This window comes from Papio anubis, chromosome 8 (assembly GCF_008728515.1).
Source record: "Papio anubis isolate 15944 chromosome 8, Panubis1.0, whole genome shotgun sequence".
Lineage (NCBI taxonomy): Eukaryota > Metazoa > Chordata > Mammalia > Primates > Cercopithecidae > Papio > Papio anubis.
Window position 1 is genome coordinate 136,400,233 of NC_044983.1, and position 17,317 is coordinate 136,417,549.

Genomic DNA, 17,317 nt, shown 5'->3' on the forward strand with positions numbered 1-17,317 from the left:
CCACCAGCAAGCAAGTGAGTGAATCCCAGAGGAAGAAGCCAGATGTTTCAGCTGCATAAAGTCTAGAAAGAGGCAAGAGTCTGCCTGTGCTGTGGCTACTGGGCATTTGAGATAAAGCTCGTCTCATCTGTGATGTGCTCTGATGTAACATACACCCAATTTCAACGATTAGCAAGAGTGTAAGGTATCGCAATGACTTTTTTTGTGAGTACGTTGAAATAATGTTTTAGATACACCAGGTTAGATAAAATATGCTATGAAAATGGTTTTCACTGGCCTTTTCACTTTCTAAATGTGGCTACCAGGAAGTATAGGCATACCTGGGTGGTTTTCCTCCCATCCAAGTGGACAAGGCTGGGCTGGAGCTTCCCCCTCGGGGAAACGTGATTGGGCCTGAGGGGACCAAAGGGGCAGGGACGTGCTTTTGCCTCCAGAAGCCTCTGGGAGGTGCTAGGGGGTGGGAGTGGCTGAAGGAAAAGACCCTTTGTGGCCAGGGACTAACCAGGGGCAGGTGGTGGCTCTGTGGGCTTTGGAAGGGGCCATCTCAGAACTGGAGAGGGAGGAGGGCCATCTGTGTCATGAAGCACAGGGCTCTGCTCTGTGTGGAGGGAAGGTGCTCAGGAGGCTGGAGCGCAGCTCTCACGGCTACAGTGGGACGCACCTGCTTGATGTCGTGGTACTGGCCCAGCAGGGCATAAGGGCAGTAGGAGATGCTCATGGAGACGATGCCCATGGTGCTGATGGTGACCATGGCGACGTAGACGTTGGGAAACATGGCCATCACGGCTGTGCCGACGGAGAAGCCCAGCGTCCCCAGCACGTAGATCACCCTGACGCTCAGGTCGTAGTTGTCCAAGTACTTCTGTAACAGGGCTGCAGAGAGGGGAACAGGGACAGGGACAGTAGGCAGGTGGCTGGCTCCTGTCAGGCTCCCTCCACCATCCCTCCCTTCACCCCCCACATTCCCCCCAACCTCCACTCATTCCAGCTGAACCCAAACCCGCTCAGGCAGGCACAGCCAGCACAGGCCTTCGGCACCTGCTTGGAAGCTCACGGGCCCGCCGGGATGCCCAGTGGCTCCAGCACCACAGACAGAAGTCGGCCCTCCTTGTCCCAGACCTCATAACCCGGCCCTTCCTGCAGCTCCCAGGGGCCTTCCTGCCCTGCCAGGCCAATCTGGTCCACTCAGGGCCTTCTCCGGCTGTACACCTGGGACTATTTCTTCTCCTGATGTGGGCAGCAGTGGACAGTCCTGCCTTGGGAACACGCATTTTTGCTGTTTTTTCTCATGGGCACCGCTCTGTTCTTCCCTCACCCTTCCTGACCCGGCGGCTCAGATGTCACCTCCTCTGGGAAAGTGGTCTGCTGAGAATTCCTCTGTTCAAGTAGTGGCAACGCCGTTTACCATTGCGCTGGTTGCCACTGACCAAGAGGCATTTACTTCGGCCATCCTCACATCCAGCTGAGGCGGAAATGAAGCTGGCCTTCCCATGTCCAGAGTCCAGGCGGGCCAGCCCGATTTGTACTCGGCTCAGAGACCCCCGACCCAATTACCCCTGGTTCCTGGTGAGCCTCGCTGCAGGATGGAAGCCTGCCACCCCAGCCCCATCCCTCAGGGTGAAACGTGCCTGGGCCCTGCTCCACCACCGCTCTGATCGCCAGGCCTCCATCCAGCTTTGTGCTGGGGCCAGGGACAGCGTGTCAGGAGGCGCCATTGACATGGGACGGCATCATGGGACCGCACAAGCAGGACAGGCCCCAAAGGGGTCTCAAAACACTGCTCCTGGTGCCAGCCCACAGCGGCCTTTTTCCCTAAAATGAGGAAATGGGAATTTCGATGCTTCTCCCCAAGGGACAGTCCTATTCTGAGGGACCCAGAAATCAGGGTGTGACTGATGGCCCCAGTTTCTAAGGTGCAGGATTCTCTTGTCCGCATTTCTAATCGCTGAGAGTTTTCTGGGGTGCGAGTGCTGACCTGACTTGGGGAGCTCTTACCTGAACAAATAGCACCAGTGGCGGCATAAATGACCAGGCCCCAGCAGCCCATCTTGACCCCGGCGTTGTAGGCTTGCCAGGTGGTCGAGTTCGAGGAGGCCTGTTCCGGAAACGAGACAGGCTGACGAGGGCATCTGCTAGGCCCTCCAGGCCCAGGAGCGTATTTCCCATGGGAACTGCTGGCCGGCTGCTCATTCTAAGAGCGGTGAAGGGAAAGTCCCATCCAGGAGGACAGCCCATCCCAAGTCGGTTGCTATCTGTAAAGCATTTCCATGCCTCCCAGACCACGAACGGTCTGTGATGTGACACTCTGCCGCTGCAGCGAGAGGCGGAGTGTTCTGTGCGCTCCCCTGTCCCCAGTCTGGACTGGTCTGGATTTGCAGAAGTGACACTCCTGCAGCCTCTGCCATAGCCCTTGGAGCCACTGCATGGAGCAGCTCAGAATGGACCCAGGAATGGAGGGACCGTATGGAGACAGGAGGCCCAAGCACATGCTGAGGGCACCTTGGTTCTCCTGGTAAACGCAGCCACAGGTGTGACCCAGCTGTTACCACAGGGACCAGAAGAGCCGCCAATGAGCCTGGCATGGGCGACAGCAGGCCATTATCTTAGCTGCGTTTTGGGGTAGTCTGACACACAGTAACAGACACCCCGTTCACACCAGAATCAACATTCACGACTGCTCACCATGGGCCTCACTGCAACCCACCCCGTGACCCCAGGATGGCCCCCACCAAGTTCCCAGAGGAGAGTGTGGGCTAGCTGCCGGCCGTGGGTCCCTCACCTGCACAGGAGGCACCCTGCGGCCTCCCCGACATGCGTGGGCACAAGGAAGAGGCCTCCCGGCCTAGCCCGTGAGCTTCTCAGTGACCCGCAGGTGGGCAGAGAGGGCGGCTCCGCTCCGGTGGCTGAGCACTCACCTTGGGGTCGCCTTCGAAGATGACCTGGCCCATGAAGTCGGTGTAGAACACGGCCTCGGCGATGACGGAGAACCAGGTGAGGAGGTGGCAGAGGCACAGCCGCATCAGCTCCCTGGGCATCTTCAGCATGGAGAGCCACAGCAGGCGCACGGTGGTCTCGCCTTCCCCCTCCTCACTCTCGGTGTCCCCGCTGGAGGTGGTGGCCCCGCTCTGGTTCCGGTGCCGGTGCCGCTGCCGCTGCCGCTTCTGCATGTCATACAGGTCGCTCATGCTGCGCGACGGCTTGATCAGCACCACCGCGTTGGCTCGCCGGTAGCGGTAGCAGTGGGACCCGAGCTTGCCGTAGTAGGAGAAGGTGCTGGAGGCCTGCTTGCGGAACGCATGCCGCCGCCGCCGCACGGAGCCCGACGTGGCCAAGGGCTTCATGTCCACCCTGCTGTAGCCGCCGAGGGCATCCTTTGTGGGGGAGCCGCTTCCGTTGGGGACTTTGGCTTCATTCAAGTGATTATCCAGCAAAGTCTCGTCCTCCTTGGCGGCTTCCTTGAGGAAGGTGACCAGGCGGGGCAGCTTGGTCTTGGAGAGCTCCTGGCTGGTGCTGCTGGGGGTGGCAGGGTAGGAGGCGTCATGGAAGATGGAGGGCTCGATGCCGTGCAGGAAGAGCAGCTCGGGCTCCAGGTCCAGTGCGGAGTCCGGCACGTGCAACGCTGAGTCACTCTTGCTGCGCACGATGTCCACGTCCAGGTAGTCCAGGGCCAGCTCGTGCTCCGACTGCACCTCGTCCGGGAAGGCAGGGATGCTGTGCAGCTCGCCCTCGTCCAGGGCACCGGGCTCCTCAGTGCTGCGCTCCTGCTGTGGGCTGTACTGCTCCTCTTCGATGCTGAACAGGTGCAGGGCCACGGACACCGTGAAGATGATGGCGGCGAAGAAGAAGAGCACCTGGTTCTGGGTCCGAAACCAGCTGCCCAGGAAGGTCTGGGTCCAGTCCAGCCCACCCAGCACGTAGCCGATGGCCCCGCCGAGGCCTGCGTGGGAAGAAGCAGCAGCCAGTGAGCCGGTGGCACCAGGCCACGGAGGGGAAAGCTCTGGGAGGGCCTCTCCCTCTAACAGGGGGCCAGGGATGCCCTCATGATAGGAGTCAGGGGATGGAGAAGGAGAAAGCAGTAGGAAAAACAAAATAAGAAACTGCAGCTGCCCCTGGGTCTGAGAATTCCGACCCAACAGAACTGCCGCTTGATCAGTGAAGGGCAGACTACCCCCGGGCAGACACAAGTGGACGCCTCTCTGCACTGACGGGCATTCCCTCTGCATCAGGAGCCGGCCACGTTCACCTTGGGTGGGAGCACACCCTGCGGGAGGGCGATGTCAGGGCAGGGCTGGGAGGTTCACTGTGCAAGCATGCACATCACTCCCTGCAGGCCTGGCCTCCTGCCCCTTGAGGCTCCTCAGTGCTTCGGCCCTACTGTGCTCAGTGGTCAGGAGGGGCTGCCCCTGGTTACCTTCCAGTCCTGAGACCCTGCCCATTGCTTCAACCCTCCATGCAGCCTGATGAGGCAGCGCCGACAACACAGGCTCCCGTCCCCTCCCCACACCAGGTCCAGGCACGTTGGAGCCCAGCCACACTGGCTTGGTGCAGAAGCGTTACCAGCAGAGAAGGCGTGGATGTTGAGGGCCATGTCCTGCTCCTCACTGTCCACCACGTCCAGCAGATAGGCGCGGATGGGTCCCTCAGTGGCATCGGCGCTGAAGTCCAGGACCACCACTCCCAGCACCGTGAGCACGATGCCGATGGGCTGCCGGTTGGGGACATCGCCGAGGGCCAGACCTGCGCAGAGCACACGGAAGGGCGGTCAGGTACTCAAGCACTGGCCAGGGTGGGCCTGAAAGCAAACAGCCACATGGAAGGGGCATTCGGAGGGGGCACGGCCGCAAAACCACGCCAGCCTTCCTGTGCAACACAGAGAGAGGCTCTTAGGCACAAAGGCAGTGGAAAGGAGCTGGGCTTTGTGTTTTTCTCCCCATTCAGTTAGCTGTTTACCGCACCTCCAAGGGTTTACTTGCCCTTGACATTTTTTCAAACAGAAAGGGTTAGAATGGACCTTTTGACCCTGGCCGTCAGAGGACGGCTGCTGTGCTGGAAGCATGAATTCAGTGTTGTTAAGAAGGCCACACATGGTAGAGCAGACGCCCACGGGGAAAAGTGCTCACGCCACAGACAACCCGCAGGGCACACTGACAAGACTTGGCAAGGCAGGCGCAGGGGGTCTTGCTGGGCCTGATCTAGGTCTGAAAGGAAACGATGCCCCAAACTCTGGGGGTTTTGCACACAAACCCTCAGGGCAGCCTGGGTTCAGGAGACGTGGCTCTGCAGAGGAAGGTGCCAGGGGCCTCGCCTCACCTACGAGTCCTCCTGCAGTGGGCTGCCGGCACTCAAAAGCAGCTGTCCCCACACATGTCCCTCCTGCCTCAGGGGAGTCTGGCCCTGAATCCAGATCAATGTTGATGGCTGAGGCTCAACTTGGGTCTCCACTTCCCATCAGGGAGACACGCAGTGCCCTCCTGACAAGATGAGAGGATTGCGGGCCAGGGCCTGGGACCCAGGCCCAAGGTGCTGTGATTAGCCTGAATGCAGATACACCTGCCCTGTCTCGGGAGGCGCGAGAGACGGGCTTTCTGCCCAGGTGGTCCTTGCTGGCCTCCTCAGACCATGGGCAGGCAACGGCTACGAGGCAGAGGGGCTGGGGCTCCCAAGCTGGCTGCCTCTGGGTCACATTTGGGCAGGACCACCCCCAAGGACACAGCCTTGGGAAGCCACGTTGTTCCCCCCGCATCTCGGTCATGGTGGGGAGGGGAGGGCTGCTCCTGAGGGACACAGACAGGCAGGGGGCCGGCAGCTCCGCGCCCAGCAGGCGCCAGGGCAGCCGCACCCCTGCACACAATCAGAGGCATCGCCTGTTGGCGACAAAGCCCACCCCACGGCCAGTGACCACTCGGGCTCTGAGAAGCGTCCCAGGGCCTCTCCTCCTGCCGCTCAACTTCCTCAGCTCCCTCTGCATCAGTGCAGACCCAGGGCAAGTTCCTCTAGTTCAGAAGACAGATTAAGCTCCTCTGTCTCAAAAAGCTGTTGCCAGAAAAATGTTTTTAACAGTTTTTGATGGGTGCCCTCAAGGCAAAAACTATTTTCCCACACAGAGGTGCTTTAATTCAAAAGGAAACAACAACCAAGAAGGCAAAACACAAACATCAAACCAGGTTCTGGACATTTTAACACCAAGTCGAAGAAAAGGAGAACAAAAAAAGAAAAGATAATTTCTGAAAGAATGCTGGAAACAGGACGTGGTGTCAGATACGCATTAAAAACAAATGATCACAACAGGAAGCGTTTCCCTGTGAACAGGTTCCTCCAGCTTTCCCACATGGGGCCGGCTTCAGCGCTACCACGGGTGATTACCGCCAGGGCGGCCTCGGCTGCCCAGCCAGGCCCACAGAGGGTCAGCCTGAATATTCAACACTATTCAGCTTTTACTGAGTGGAGCTACCCAGGGCCAGGCCCTCGTCTGAGTTGTGAGGACGCCAGGTGTGGCCGAGAAACTTACCGATGGCAGAGCCGTTAAGGAAAAGTGCAACGCCAAAGAGGACACCAACGCAGAGGGCGAGGATGAAAGGCCGCCGGCGGCCCCAGCTCAGGGTGCACCGGTCACTCGCAGACCCAATGAGAGGTGTGAAGATGAGGCCAAGGATGGGGCTCAGGAACCAGGTGAGGCTGTAGTACTGCTCCGGAAGGCCTGCAAGGGACACGAGGGCCGTCGCACACGCAGGCACTGGCCGGGCTCTGCCACAGTCTGCCTGGGAGCCCCGCGACAGGCAGGTGCCTCTGTGTACATGCACGTATGCGCACACCCCCCACTCAGGTTGTCCCCACGGAGTAGACTTCCCTTTTTCTGCAAGGCCAGATAATCTGAAATCAATCCAGCCCCAACTATAAGCATCAGGTGGCCAGAGAAAAGCACCCAGGCCTTGGAGGGCCAGTGGGCCCCACCTGCACAGGCCCCAGCCTAAGGGGCAGCACACACTGACTGTGCAGGCACATGGAGGGCGCCCCGCCCGGGGCTGGACACAGGGCTGAGAGCCCCTCCACAATGCTGGCGCTGACCAGGGCCTCGGGGCTGCTGAAGGCCACTTTGAGGGTGGCAGGCACAGCGCCACTGTCCCTTGACACCAGACGGTCTACAAGAGCAGGACGGTGACTGCAGCTTCACAGAGGCAGGAAGGGCCCACGACTTCTGGACCTCATTGGCTGAAAATGTACCACAGAGGGTCCTGCAGAGGGTCCCCACTGCCAGCAAAAGGCTGCTCTGTGTGGCTGCTGAGTGGGGGTGGGGGGATGCACCATAAGTGTGTCCAGCTGGAGCCAAAGGGTTACAGATGGCACCTATCACGCTCACATTCTCCTTCCTGACCATCCAGGGAGGTAGGAAATACTGTGCCTATTGTAGACAGGGAAACTGAAGCTCAGAGAGGTTAGGTAATCTACCCCAGGTCACACAGCTAGGATTTCAGCCCAGGGTTACCTGATTTCAAACTCTGTCCCTGAGTTTACACGCTGCCTCCCTATCACAGAAACCTGTGTGTCCATCGCCAACCAGGCAGGCACGCAATGTCAGCAGTCACAAGCACCACGGCATGGGAACGGGCAGCTGCCTCATGCAGCCGTGCACACGAGCCCACTCGCAGTGCTGAGCGAAGCCCACACAGATGACCACACACCTCTGACGCCTGTCGTGTGACGTCCAAAGGCGTGGAAAGGACTCTCCACTGTGAGAACTCAGGTGCCGGTTGCCCTCGCAGGGGGCAGTGGCTGAAATGGGGTGGGCTTCGGGGCCGGGTGTCTGTTCTTGATCCGGATGGGAGTCCCACGCTCCAATCACGTGGTGCCAATTCATCCCACAGGGGACTTGAGATCTGTGCCCTCTCCCCATGCTGTATGTCAGTAAAACGCTTCCTCACAAAATAAAGGTGCTTGGCACACCAGCGGTTCATCTGGCTAACATTTTACACTGCCAAAATCCATTGAGAATATTGTGCTGAACTAGCAAGAAAAATAAGCTTGTGTGGGAGGAGGAAATCATTTTCAGAGGAGGAGGGAAGCACCTTTTAAAATTATTGCTAATGTGTCCACTCAAATACGCGTTCGGCCGAGAATTTAAGGTGTTTGCTTTGACCTTTGCACTGCACACAACTTCAGGAAGGGTGAATTTTATTCCTACTAGAAGTCAGCAGAAAGGACTGATGTTTCGGGAAGCGAGAAGTCTGTGGAGCATGTCCGCTGGATGGGTGAGAGTTTACATGGCAGACGCGGGTTCCTCAGCTTCACTGGAGCCGAGTCCCTGCCCTTGTTAATAATTATCCATCAGGAAGCCTATTTCCCAGAAAAGTCTCTTTATCAAAACTATGCAGAGGGCGCGACACTCAAAACTTTAGAAAGAATGGGAGGCGGTTATTACTCCCACCACATGCAGATTGTACCAATATGTCAGCAAACCCAGCTGGGGCTCCCAAGCTGGCCGCCTCTGGGTCACATTTGGGCAGGATCACCCCCAAGAACACAGCCCTGGGAAGCCACGTTGTTCCCCCCGCATCTCGGTCATGGTGGGGAGGGGAGGGCTGCTCCTGAGCGACACAGACAGGCAGGGGGCCCGTGTGCGGCCCTGGCTCCTCTGGATTGGGCTCCCAGAAGGGCTCTGTCTCCTCTAGCAGCACGCTGGTTCTCACCTCCCTGCCTGGGAACCCCTCCTGCTGTCACTTTTCAAACTCCTTGAGAGCCATCCACCCAGGAGGCCCCCGCCCACCCTGGGCACGCCAGGTCCTGCATTTTCCACACAACACTGAAGCCACCTCAGCCGCCCACTGCGCTCCTGAGAGACCGCTCCCTCCTCTCTCCGCACCACTCGCCCCAGTCTGGCACCAGATGGGACCTGTGACCCACAGAGGGCTGGAATGCTAGCTGACCTGAACCAACCCACTTTACCATTTCCAGCAGTCCTCTTTCCTTTCTGAAAACTCTGACATTTCATCTGATAGCCCTTCTCTTAAGCCTGAAGGATTTTCTGTAGGTTTTTTTTTTTTTTTTTTTTAGCATTTCTAATAGGAGGGGCTCTGCTGATGACAAATGCTCTTCGATTCTGTCTGAACTCTCTTTATTACACTTTTATTCTTGAAGAATATTTCTGCTGCACACAGAATTCTGGGTTAATTCCTCCCAGCCCAGATCTTTGAAGATGTGATCCACTGTGTTCTGAACCCCGTGGTTTCTGACAGGATGGCTGTGGTGATTCCCATGAGCGTCCTCTTGTATATAATGATCTCTTTTCCTCCGGCTGCTTTAAAGATTCTCTTTACTGCTGCTTTTCAGCAGTTGGACAATGACGAGCCTAGATACGGATTTCTGTGCACACATCCTGGGTGGGCTTTCTGGGGCTTCATGAATTTGTAGATTTATACATTTCACCAAGTTTAGAAAACATTCCGTTATGTCTTACCTCAAAGCTGTGGAGGTTTTTTTGTTTTGTTTTTTTTTTTGAGACAGAGTCTTGCTCTGTCACCCAGGCTAGAGTGCCATGGTGCAATCTCGGCTCCCTGCAACCTCCAGCCTCCTGGATTCAAGCAATTCTTGTGCCTCAGCCTCTCAAGTAGCTGGGTACAGGTGTGCACCACACCCGGCGGCTAGATTTTGTATTTTTTGTAGAGATAGGGTTTCGCCATGTTGGCCAGGCTGGTCTCAAACTTCTGAGCTCAAGCAATCTGCCCACCTCGGCCTCCTGAAGAGCTGACAGGCTGAGCCACTGTACCTGCCCCTGCAAAAGTTTTACGTTCCATTCTCTAATTCCTTTCTTTTGAGGTTCCCATGACAGACAGACCTTTGAGATCATCCCTCTGTTTCCTGGAGCATTCTTCATTTCTTTTTTCAAGCTTTAATCTCCATATGATCATTTCCATTGACGAATCATTAAGTCCACTGACTCTTCTGTCCTCTCCAATCTGCTGTTAACCCCATCTGGTTCATTTTGTATTTTGATACTTTATTTTTCAGACCTAGAATTTCCACTTGGCTCTTTTTCTGTAGCTACCGTTTCTCTGCTGGGACTCCCTGCTCTCCATTCTGAGCGTGCTTTCTGTTCTTGGGCGCAGTTACACACACCCCTCTGACCAGTGCGACGTGCGACATCGCGGGTCAGCCTCCACTGCTGCCATCCTCCAGCAAGGGTCGCCTTTTCCTTTAAAAAAAAAAATGTCTAATAACACTGAGTTGTATCCTAGTTGTATCCACTGTGACTGATACGTCACAGACTATACTGTTACATTCCTCTGAGGGTGTCCATGGTTTTATTTAACACGAAGGTTTGAAATTCCCGCCCCATCTCCTAACTCCACCCTAACTCTGCCTGTGGGTTCTTCAAGAAAGGCAGAGTGAAGTTATCCATCCAAGTTTTAGCCACCCTGTGTTGCATCAACAAAGGCCAACAGTCGGGTTAAAAGCAGTGCCAAGTGAGAAACCCAGGCATTCCCTCTTCCAGTTGTCACCTTCCTACTTGGTTTCTGCCCCGAGCGCTGGCTGGGTGTCAGGAGGGCGGGGAGGAGCTGCAGGTGCGACCCAGCCCACCCAATCTAGAGGGGGTGCTGCGTGCACAGGCCTGTCCTGCCTTCGTGCTGCCAGCCCTGAGAGATGGGAAGACGCTGGGTCCGAGCAGCCCTGGACCAGGCAGCCGTCCCCACAAGGGAGGCTTCTCATCCCAGGAGACAAGATACAGGGCACTGGGGGAACTGCTGGGCCCAGACCAGGCCCTTGGCTCCCAGTCCTCCTGCAGAGGCCGCTTCTCCACCCTTGCCCCACAGGCCCCTCCAGAGCCTGGTGGGACCTGGCCCCAGGTCTTCTTCCACCAGCAAGCCTCCTCCCCTCTGCCCTCAGCTCTGACTCCTATAGCCCCTGCAGCTGACCTGGCCCCTGTGCAGCCCTGGCCCCGGTCTCTCCTGTGTTGCCAGCCCCCAGCCCTAGGTCAGGCCTCCCCATGCCTCTCTCTGACCCCCCACTAACTCACCCCCACACCTGGTTGGCCTGCCTTGGGACCCAGGGCGGCCCCTCAAACCACACAGCTGTCACGGACTGTGCCTAGAAGCCTTTGACTGCTCCTCGTGGCCTGACATCGTGATTTTAACTTTACACCCTGTGGTGTCGGGGCCGTGTTCCAATCCTCAACAAGACACTGCGGGGCTTCCTTTCTCCATCTTTCCCCTCTGCTTAGACAAGCCCAAGTCTGCACGTCGGGACTGGCACTTGGCACATTCTAAGGGGACCAGTGGAAAGGCAGAGCCCACCGTGGCACCACCACCTGTGCCTCCCACCCACGGTGCTCAGTGCTGCAAGAACCACATGGGGCCTCCTGCTGGGGCGCTCTCAATGCTGGTGCGCAAGGTGCCCTGCCCCGTGCACTTTCCCTGGAAGGGGTGGTGCACCTTGGCACCAAGCATCTACACCCAACGACAGCTGTCGCTGCTGAACCTCTCGGTGGGCTTGGCACCACCCCAGGTGCTGGCCTGTCCCCTCTGGAGGAACACAGAATCTGGCCACAGCAGGAGACCCATGACTGAGGTACACAGGGCAGGAGCATTGCCAGGGTCGCAGGAGGCTTCCCTCAGGAGTGGTCATGGGGTGAAGGCCGCAGGGACCACCAGCAGGTCAGGCTGAGGATGGAGAGATAGGCCAGGGGGCCAGGACAGGGCCAGCAGTGTCTGTGTCTCATTCTTCCCTCCCCAGTCGGCCTAAAAGTCAATTTCAATTCCAGGCTGCAAGGAAAGCTCAAGCCCAATAGGAAGGCAGCAGCTCCATCTCAGTCCCCAGCACCTGAGGCAGCACGGCCACGGGACGCCCGCCGGGTGCCCACAGAGCCGGGCTGCAGGACTGAGTGGACCCGAGTAACAGGGGACAGCTCCCTTTGTTTTAAGCATCTTGGCAAGAAAAATAAACATTTTTCATCACATCTTCAAAGCGGCCCTGGGAGGGCACAGCTGCCGCCTGCCCGCCTCGCGGATCCTGCTCCGCCGTCCCCAGTGGTGAGAACTCGGTCTCCCCGGTTCGCGGCAGGGGGCTGCCACTGGGACGCCTCTGATGGGGCATTTCCCAGCCCGGCTCCACACAAACACAACGCCGGGCCCAGTAAATAAGTTTTGTTTTTTTCCCAGGGAAAAGCTGAACAACAATGGTGGGACCAGGAAGGTTCCCTGTTCACAGGAAATACTCACTGTGTCACCGCTCGGCCGCGGGCTGTGTGAGGTCACGGGCGACGCTCGGGTCACGTGTGGCGGCTCCTGTTCACAGTGCCGTGTGTGATAAACTGGGACTTTCTGGTGGGGGGAGGCTGGCGGGGGCGGGGGGGTGTGCCAGGCAGTGGGAAAGTCGCCTATAAATGTTTAACAAAAGATCCGCAATGGGAACAGGAACTTGCATCCTTTCTTTCAATGGACAAAGCTTCCACATAGAGATATGCTTTTGTGCTGGGACCAAATGCCACAGTGCCGTGAAACTCGTCAGCACAAGTCCTGCGTGGGAAAGGCTTAGCATCCTTGAGTGACCTCTGATGAATTTAAGTCAAGGAACCCTGTCAGGAGCCACTTCTGAAGGGCCTCAGACAGGAAAGACACTGGGCCAGGGGAGCCGGGCCCCCAGGGCTCGGGCCACCTGCTTGCAAGAGGGGAAAGGCCACTGGCACTGGGTCCCCTGGCACTGAGGCTCTGTGCTGGCAAGGGCCCCACAGCTGCAAGGAATGTTCCAGAACCACTAGAGCCACAGGAAGGCAGGGAGGGGGTGAAAAGAAGGGCAAGATCAGGTGCTTTTTCTGAGCCTACTGCAAACGGGCCGTCATTTAGGGTGGAGGGGACAGCAGCATCTTGAGTGTTCTCACATGTGCTGCCTCCCCACTCCAACACCCATGGCCCACCCAGCCCCTCCCAGAGTGCCAGCTATGGCTCCCTGAGCCCTGCGGGGGAATCTGGCGGTGAAGGGGCAGGAGACAATAAGTTCCCGGGCTTTGGCCTTTCATAGGAGAAGAGGAATTGAAACTTGAAAGCCGGGACCCAGCGCCTCATCTCTAGAGGGTGAGGCAGAGCCCTGAGGGGAGAGCTGTGTGGAGTGGAGCTGTCGGGTACCCGAGAGGCTGTGGCTCACTGCAAGCTTTACATGGGGTGATTTGGGTGGAGGCAGCCGTTTTGAAATTGCGCATTCTAGCCTTTCTGAAGACTCCATTAATTTGACCTCAGTAGACTCCGAAGGGTCTTTGGACACGATGGCCCTGAGGCTGGACTTCGTTTCCAGGGCGATGATGCTGTCCCTGCAGCCCTGTGCCAAGTGCCCCCCAGCAACTCCCAGGGGGCCACTGTTTCTCCTCTTCAACAAGGACGGGCGCCTCAACAGCCTGGCTAGAGGCCCCCGGCCAGGCTCAAGCAGGACACTGACGCTCCAGAAAGCCAGCAAGAACATTCTGCAGCTGCTGTACTGTCTCAGAGCCGACCCCTGTGTCCAACTTGTGGGCACCTGTCTTCACTGGCAGTCACTTGTCTTCACTGGCCGGCTCATGGGGCTCGCACCCCCCGCGGCTGGAACATGGGCTGCTCTCTGCCCTATCGGCACAGCCACCCATCCTCACGGCTCTTCCAAACAGATGTTGCAATAAGCAAACATCTTTGTGATGACACAGTGATGTTATCGTAGCTGTATAAGCAACCATATGGCCTTTGGTTTGAGATTCCGGAAGCTTCCTGAAGAGCACAAAATGCAGTCCATGTCCTGCAGCCCTCGCTAAGCTTAGGGGTCAAAGCTGGCCATACCCTCAGCTGCCTCATCAGTTTCAGAAGCCAACAGCTACCCCAGGCCACAGAGGAGAGAAAGGAAAGTTCTAATTCAATACATCCCAAACCCATCTCTTGATCTGCCGCTTCATATCTAGACCTCCTCTGGGATCCCCTATCTCAGAGAAAAGGCTCTGTCACCCACCATTCATGCTGGCAGGACCCCGCGCACCAACACCACCCGCCACACAGCCCATCTGGCACCAGGTGCCGGCTGCCTCCTCAGCCACACATCCCCGTCATACACTTGTCTCCTATCAGCTCCTCCCGCCCATGGGACCGTCACAGACACTGCTGCCTCTGCCTGAAGTACTCGACCTTCCCCCTTACCTGACACTCAGTAACTGCTTAGTGCCCTTAAAAGAGCTGCACTCTTAGGAGCAGAGTTTTGTGAGCACAGCAGGCTTCCAACTGACCCCTTGTTCCTCCCTCATCCTCTATAACTCACCCACCACCTGCAGCCAGAGTGACCACCTAAAAACTCACTGCTCACACCCGCCGTGGCGTCCAGGGCCCTCAGAGTCCACCCTCCTGCCTGCAGCCTGCAAGACCCTACCCTACCCACTGGCTGGGCAGCCCATGCCAGGCCGCTTCCCTCTCCATACCAGACTCCAGCCGCCCACCCCACCCCACCTCCTCTTCTAGAAAACACCAGGCTCACATTCCACTCAGGGCCTCAGCCATGGCCACTGGGGAGGGCCCGGCCAGTGCCTTCCCCGGGCAGGGGCGGTTCCCCGGGCAGGGGCGGCTCCCCTGGCGTCCAGGCACTCCCTTGCCAAGGCCATGAGCTTTAAGGCATCGGTACCGTCCAGGACCGCGTCGTAGGAGGCTCTCAACAAGCACATGGTGGGTGACGGCGCCCGCAGACCATCGCCTCCACTCCAGTGTGTGCTAGGTGGGCCCTGACCACAGATCCGCCGGGTGACAAGCCAGACTTCCCTACCTGCACCTCCCTCACAGCCAGGGCCTGGCCAACGGCAGGGACCACGTGGCCTCCGGGCAGAGATGCTCAGCTCTGAGCTTGCAGGACTCTGGCTGCGGGACTTTGGAGCAGCCTGGGCTTCGAACATGCTGCCCTGCATGTAAATGGGCATGCTGGGAAAGGTGGGCATTCTGGAGATTAAAGGAGAACACGGCGCGCACAGCTCAGCGCCCAACACTAGATCCCTGCCTGCACTCCTGAGGCCGTGGTGTTCTGATGACGTCCACGGGCAGTGAGTTCAAAACGCTGGAAGGATAACACCACAGCACCATCATACGATGGTAAGAAAGTTCTCTGCAAGTCTACTTACTCTCGGTAAATGAATTACATATCAGAGGCCGTATTAGACTGTTTTCCACAACACAGCCGGCCCGGTGAGTAGACTCTTGGAAGTAGGTTTCCCAGAAGGTGAAGAAGCACAGGCCTCCGTTTCTGCATCACCGACTCAAGTAAGACCCACTGTGGCTGTCAGGGCCGGGCCCCGGAGTTCCTCAAAGTTAAAGGCGCTATCGAGCACCCCATCTCAATGAGGGAGGGCTGCTCCTGAAGCCCCCGCCCTTCCATCAGAAAGCCTCTTGGGACAGATGGCAGAGAGGGAAGCGGCCGCGAAGACCTGCGGGTGCCGAGGGTTCCCAGCACAGCCAGTAGGGCCTCGCACACTGACAGGACAGTCCTTGGAGACAAACAGCTGTGCCAGAGAGAGGCCCTGAGACAGCAGCTCCGGCGGCCACCTGAAGGTCTGAAGCCCCTGGTGTGCCCAGCTCTGGGATGGGGTAAGCAGCGGGGCAGGAAGGGCCCTGGTGGTTGGGGACTGCCAGGAGCAGCGCCCAGGCCAGTGCCGCCTCCGCCACCCCGGCCTTGCTGCCCAAGCTCACGCTGCACCTGGGGAGGGTCCGGCCGCTGCCCCTGCACCTACACCTGACACTATCTTCCTGTGGAATTAGCCACCTGAAAAGTTTCCTGCCCAGGGAAGTGCAGTGCTGACACTGTCCATTTTCTGAAGAAATGAGAAGAAGAGCAATACTGCCGAAGAGCACGTGGCACAGACGTGGTGAGTGCGTTTTGCCAAACTGGGACGCGGCGCTGATGACAGCTCCGATGACGTGGAACCAGACCTGCCCCACCCGGGGACTCAGGAATGCGGGTGCTGGGGCAGCACCTCCTGCTCCAGGGACACTATGGTGGCAGCGGCAACAGCATGTGACACCCAGTGAGGCATTTCCCCCACCCCTCCCAGCCTGTCTTCTCCCCTGTGAAATGGGGGAAAGACCAGCATCTGACAGGCCGTCTCTGCAAACAAAGAACACTAGCGTGGGAGGAGCCACATTCGGTCACGTTTCTAGGGCTGAAGGTCACCCTGGAAGACAAAGGACCTGGCAGGTCCCAGGCCGGGTGCAGAGGGTAGGATGAAGGGCACAGTGTGGGAAGGAGTGCCGGAGACAGGGCAGCGGCAGCCAGGCCAGGAAGGCCTTGGCTCTGGGCTGAGAGCATGGCCCCTCACGCCAGAGGCAGCAGGGACCCCTCAAAGGTGCCTGGGCTGGGACACGGAGGTCCCCGTGAAGGCCACACTGCAAGCTGGTGGGGGGAGGACCATGAGGAGGCCGGTTTGGTCCAACCTAGTACCCCGTGGACCAGATGACCAGTCAAGTCCCCGAGGTCAAAAGCCTGGATCACGAGGTCACCACTGGATCAACAGGACACATTAGGAGGGCTGCTCCCAGAGGGCTGCTGTGCAGCTACCTGGAGTCGGATGTCATGTGAGGGAGCACCTGGCAACAGCAGGTGGGTGGACAGCTGGCATTGTGGTACCCACACCGAGTGTTCGGGTCACCCGGCCACCTGGCATCTTCTAGACAAAGAACCCTAGAACCAAGGCACAGGCAGAGACCCAGGGACCATGGGGGACCCCCATCCCCATCAGACGCAGAGCCACTGTGGGCCCTGCCCAGCCCACTACGTTGAGAGGCACAGTAGGAAGCACTCTCCCCACACGGCGCTGAGCCACTAGGAAGTTACTGCCACATGAGACTGGTCCGAGTGTGGAAGGCCCAGTACACTGCGACACTAAGTGCCGGTCACCTCTCAACAGAGCCTGGTGAGGGCAAACGGCCCGAGATCAGGAGACCCCGGTTCCGTTCTTTACCAAGGTTCTCCTCTCTCCATGGGCACTGGAAAGTAGCGCCCAGGTCACCAAGGCTCCAGGTCACATAGCACTGCCCAGGCCCAGTTAAAATGGCAGAAACAGCACATTCCAGTGGGGCCAGGCCCTATGCCAAGTGCCCGACTCAGGCTCTGCATCTCACCTCTGCAGCCGGCCTACAGAAGGGGTCTTCAGGGGTGAAGCTGAGCCTCCAAGGGATTATATCATCTGCCCAAGCTCATACAGATACTAGGGACTGAGCGGGGGAACCCACCTCAGACTCCTGCACATGAGGCCGTGGAATCTCAACAATCCATCACACGCCAGCCCCACTGCTCTGCACACCATGCTTTGACCATGGGCTGGTTCACGTCCAAGGCTTGG

The 17,317-nt window shown here is 58.1% G+C and overlaps 1 protein-coding gene across 1 annotated transcript in view; it reads right to left on the minus strand.

Annotated features, from left to right (window-relative positions):
• Nucleotides 1–17,317, minus strand: part of SLC45A4 (solute carrier family 45 member 4) — a 47,240-nt gene that overhangs the window by 8,132 nt on the left and 21,791 nt on the right. The window contains exons 2-6 of the mRNA XM_017962376.3: nt 6,509–6,697; nt 4,558–4,737; nt 2,916–3,937; nt 1,996–2,095; nt 662–873 (exon numbers count right to left, since the gene is read on the minus strand). Coding sequence (XP_017817865.1) covers nt 662–873; nt 1,996–2,095; nt 2,916–3,937; nt 4,558–4,737; nt 6,509–6,697 — 1,703 coding nt within the window. The remainder of the gene's footprint in view (nt 1–661; nt 874–1,995; nt 2,096–2,915; nt 3,938–4,557; nt 4,738–6,508; nt 6,698–17,317) is intronic.